General features: G+C 38.8%; 1 protein-coding gene across 1 annotated transcript in view; it reads right to left on the bottom strand.

The window, feature by feature from the left end:
- LOC123977320 (NLR family CARD domain-containing protein 3-like) overlaps positions 1–2,048 on the bottom strand; it is a 274,498-nt gene extending 272,450 nt beyond the window's left edge. Inside the window, exons 1-2 of the mRNA XM_046059907.1 lie at positions 1,924–2,048; positions 642–720 (exon numbers count right to left, since the gene is read on the bottom strand). Coding sequence (XP_045915863.1) covers positions 642–720; positions 1,924–1,973 — 129 coding nt within the window. The 5' untranslated portion in view covers positions 1,974–2,048. The remainder of the gene's footprint in view (positions 1–641; positions 721–1,923) is intronic.
- Between the last annotated feature and the right edge of the window lie 2,870 nt (positions 2,049–4,918).

Here is a 4,918-nt window from a genome sequence, read left to right as displayed (position 1 = left end):
AGTGGATGCTACAGTAAATCTGATAAATGTAAACTTTAAGACATCAAGATGGTATTTATTTTCCTCCTCCATGAAATCTCTTCAGCTCATCAGCTGTGAACAGTTTCTGAGTTTCAGCCCAGAAGAATTCATAGATCTGATCCAAATGTGTGCATCATATTAACAGCAGAGTTTGAAATGGAAACTTCTCCCATGTTGCCTCCATTTCCTCTTTCCATCATGTTAAATCTGTTCAAATCCTCTTACTGCTCTGCAGACGCTCAGCCAGCTCCTCCTGCTTCATTCTCCTCAGGAAGTGCAGTGTGATCTTCAGAAATGCCTCTCTGCTGCTCCTCCTCACCGTCCAACACCTCCTCATCTTCCCTCTGACTCTCTAAGCATTCTGGGTAATCTGGACTCAGAACCCTCTGGAACTTCTTCACCTCGTTCTTCACAAACCTGCCAATGTTTTCCTGGAGCAGCTGGAACAGAAGAAAATGTAAAGTTGAACTGGTAGAAGTCAACATCAGATCATCTGTGACAGACAGAAAGCCTGCTGGTCTGCAGAGAGCAGCATGGAGACTGGATCAGAATGCTGCTTCACTATTTACTTTGTGGCTGTTGTAATTAGCAGTAGTAGCTGAGCTTGTACATTTACACACCATAAATATGGAGTCCAGGTCTGTTTGATGCTGCTGGGCAGACTGACCACTGGGAACCTCTGAGCTCTGCTGATCAACTCTGTGAAGTAGAGCAGAAGCAGAACAGACTACTTAACTGCCTGATAAAGACATAATACCCATTGGATGACAGGAAATCCCTCCATTAAAATGTTTACCTAGGATAAGCTGATCGGTGTCATATGATCTGAATACAACAGGTTGATACATATACCCATCTCTCTTTTTAATCTGAACCCTGAACAATGTGTTCTGTTTGACGACGTGATCACACTGAGTGTATTTACATAATCTTGTAGTAAGAAACTTAATCACAGCCCTCATAAAAGATGCAGGTTGGGCTGCTAACCCTTCCTGTGTGTTCTAATGAAATGAGGAAACTCATGTTTAAATGTGGAATATTATGACTTTGTTCTCAGATTTTACTTTGTGATCTGAGATTTGTGAATGTGGATCCTGATTTGAAAAACTGCATGAAGGAGCTAATTTATCACTCCACTTTCAGTGTTCTTACACATTCTCAAACCTGCATCCAGCTCTTTGTGGATTTTAAATGTGGTTTTGATACTTGGACTAAGGCCCTGTGCACACTACTGCATTTTCAAATTAAAACAGAGACCTTTTGCTACGTTTGCACCTTCCATCCAGACTGAAACAGTGAAGTTTGGAAACGCTGCCAACCCCGTTTTACATTTCGAAACTCCAGAGAGCTTTTTAGTGAAGACGGGCAAAAACGGAGGACTTTCGAAACAATGACGTAGACCCTCGCAAATAACACTTAGCCTATCTGCCTCCACTTGTACTGTGCATGTCGTCATTTACTTTGCGACGACTCCCAGACTGTTTTCCGCCTCCACACTCCTGTGTTACATTCAGTAACAGTCCCAGTTCGTTATTGGTGCATACAAAAAAACAAATCTGGTCTGATTCTTTGTCTACATTACTTTATTACAAATTTTCTGTAACTACGGAAGAGACCATCTGCTTCATGTGTACACCGGCACGCGCATGCCCAGTTTTCCTGAATGGCCACTAGATGTGTGTTTTCAGTTTTTAATGTAGACGGAGATCAACTCCAAAACGCAGCTGAATCGTATTTGTTTTAATTCTCCATTTGTAAACTAAAACGCAGTAGTGTGGATGGGGCCTAAGATCTGCAAAATGTGAGACCAGTTTGAAAAAAGTGAACAGTTAAGAACATGAAGTGATCACAACAAATACACCAAACCTCATCTCAGGAGAGACAAACATTTAACATGCTGACCTTTGATCAGCAGAGTGGTGTCCACCTTTGAAGTTAATAGGTTGGCCCATAGACCGGTCACTCTTGATGGACACACAGCTGGGTCCAGGTCCAGGTCAGAGTCTGGTCCCTGCTGCTGCTCTGGGCTTCAACACAACACACACAGAGCTTTGAGAGTGAATAATGATGGTGGAGTGATTTGAGTCCTGGACAGTTAGAGATCCTCATCTCACCTCTGAGCTTTGGTCTGGCTGTCATGTTCCCCACACAGAGTGCTTTTAGAGGGAGGGACTCCCTCCTCTCTGTCCTCACACTGATTCATAGCAGAGCCCACACCTTCACACAAACACAACAACATGCTGAGAGAGCTGCACTCATTCATTACAACAAGCTTTACATCTCAGGACACATTAGTTCTCCTTTCTAAGGAGCCCTAAACAGGATCTGATGACCCCAAAATGTGTTACACAGCTTCCAGATTCACCCAGAAGTTCAGTATGTTGAACACAAGATAGTATATCAGATGTATTAGACTGTCAAGATTTCTTACAGTACACCCAAACATCATGGTTTAAGCTCAAGCTACTGTGTGTTCGGCTTTATAAAACATTTTTTTTGTAAAGCATTTAGCAAGGGCATAGGTCTGCATTTGTCTTAATATGTTGACTATGACACTCAGGTTAGTATTTGTCCAAAAGAAGATAAATTAAAGATCTATATCGTTTACACCGTTCGGTGTCTCAAACAGCGTACAAAGACTTTGCTGGCTCTATGAATTCATCTTAGTTGAATTGAAGTTTATGTACTACGACAGTGTTTCCCAACCCTTTCCTGAAGAAAGTTACCACCTGTCCTGCATGATTTAATCTCTCCCTGCTTCAACACAGCTGTTAAAGCAGTTTCAGTATTCATAACCAGTTGATATTTTGAATCAGCTGTTTTGGAGCAGGGAGAGATTTAACACATAAACAGTTATATAACACTGTTTATATAACAGTTATCCACAGAAAGAAACTCCTCCTCACCAAAGCCACTGTTGGCATATCCTAATTTGCGTGATTTGGATGTACAAATATTGAAAGTGGTAGACATTTTGCATGCCAAGACCCATGCATTCAGACTTTTTTTTAATGTTTTGCATAATGCAAATCAGTCACTGCTGCCAACTCCTCTTGTAATTGTGTAATCTGTGTGAACACAGTGAATAAAGTAAAAGTATTACATTAGGCAACTAACCTAACTAACTAAAAGGTGGATATTTACAAAATTATCAATACAGGTATACATGTTGTATTGCATGTGTGTTTATCCTATTAAATTCAGCGGATAGCAGTAAAATACCAAAGCATATTACTCTTCAAAGGGAAATTATGAATGAGAAGTGTGTGTGTGGTTTTTAAGACTGGAAGAGAGTTAGAAAGAAGAAAGTTACACTCTTAATCAACGACGATATGTTTTTCTGTGAATGGACGTGGCTAGTTGTATGGACAGGGTTAACGTCCTATTTTGACAGAATAAATAAATAGTGCCTGTAAAAAAAGATCCTGTTACTAGTTGAATAATTGAAGCGATATGCAGTCAGCTTTGTTGCTACACTGGCACGTTAAGTGCTAGATAGAATAGGCTCAAATCAATAGGTTATATTTAAGGAATTAGCCTGCTAGTTTCACGTTACAATTTTGACTAATTAATTAAATATAAATCAACGACAAAATCCCTCCCCCTATAGCCTACGTGTCTACATGACTAAAATTTATAACTTTTGAATGCGTTTCCTATCAAATCGCACAATTATATTTTTTGCATGTATTTCCTGTCCTGACCGTCCTGACTGTGAAGGTCTGCAGTTGGACCCTCTTACACATCATAGTCGAACTTAAAGGTCCCATATTAAGCTCATTTTCAGGTGCATAGTTGTATTTTTCTAATATAAAATGTGTAAATGCTTTAATCTTCAAAAGATAATGTTTTTTGAAAATTAAAGCATGTATTTTTTTTCATACTGTCTGTATGTATACTGTCACTCAGCGATGCTGTCTGTTGCTTCAACTTAATGTTTTTCAGCAAATCCGCTCATTCAGCATTTTCCCATGCCAAGTCCCCACTGACTGCTGCCATCCATCCATCTATCCATCATCAACCGCTTATCCTGAGTACAGGGTTGCGAGGGGCATGAGTCAATCCCAGCTTACATCGGGCGAAAAGCGGGGTACACCCTGGACAGGTCGCCAGTCCGTCGCAGGGACACACATAGACAAACAACCACTCACAGTCACACCTAAGGACAATTTTTAGAGACACCAATTAACTATAGCCTGCATGTCTTTGGATGGTGTATTATTAATTATATTTATAATTATACAATAATAATAATAATATGTAATTCAAAGTCCAGGGACAAGCTGCTTTTTGATGCTTTGTTTTCACTGTTATAAAGGAGAAAAAATGAATAAATAAATTCATATAAACATAGAGAAATAGCTTTTATTACCAAAATGGATTTATATTTGTGTATTTATATATTTCTTTCTGCATTTATTTATATTTGTGTTATTATTTGTTCTTCATAATTATAAGGGACAAAAGCCTTGTAGGCTACTACTTGTAGGTTTTTAAGATGTGACAGTAAGCCTACTCACCGCTTTAAAATGTTTTTGTTTTTAATATTTCACACAGCCTGTCGCAGCCGTTAAAATAAATGGGTTCATGGATTCATTTTTTTATGTGATGCTGAATATTATGAGCGCATAGTTTGGTAGGAATATTGAAATAAATTTTAATATGAGTGTGTTTCTTAATGTGGGGGAGTTTTCAGAAGCCTAAATGTTGAGATTCAGTCTTTCAACCACTGTTGGAGCACATTTTATTACTTTTTATGGCATGAATGGACTTTTCATTTTGTTGCTTTATGAAGTTAATTTGAACAATGTTTGGAACATTTTTGTGAGTTAAATAAATTAATCTGATGTTTGAAGTGACGAGACATTCTTAAAGTGACCTGACCACTTATTCAGAG

Source organism: Micropterus dolomieu, linkage group LG10 (genome assembly GCF_021292245.1).
Source record: "Micropterus dolomieu isolate WLL.071019.BEF.003 ecotype Adirondacks linkage group LG10, ASM2129224v1, whole genome shotgun sequence".
NCBI classification, from domain to species: Eukaryota; Metazoa; Chordata; class Actinopteri; order Centrarchiformes; family Centrarchidae; genus Micropterus; species Micropterus dolomieu.
This window is presented reverse-complemented; position numbering and strand designations above follow the sequence as displayed.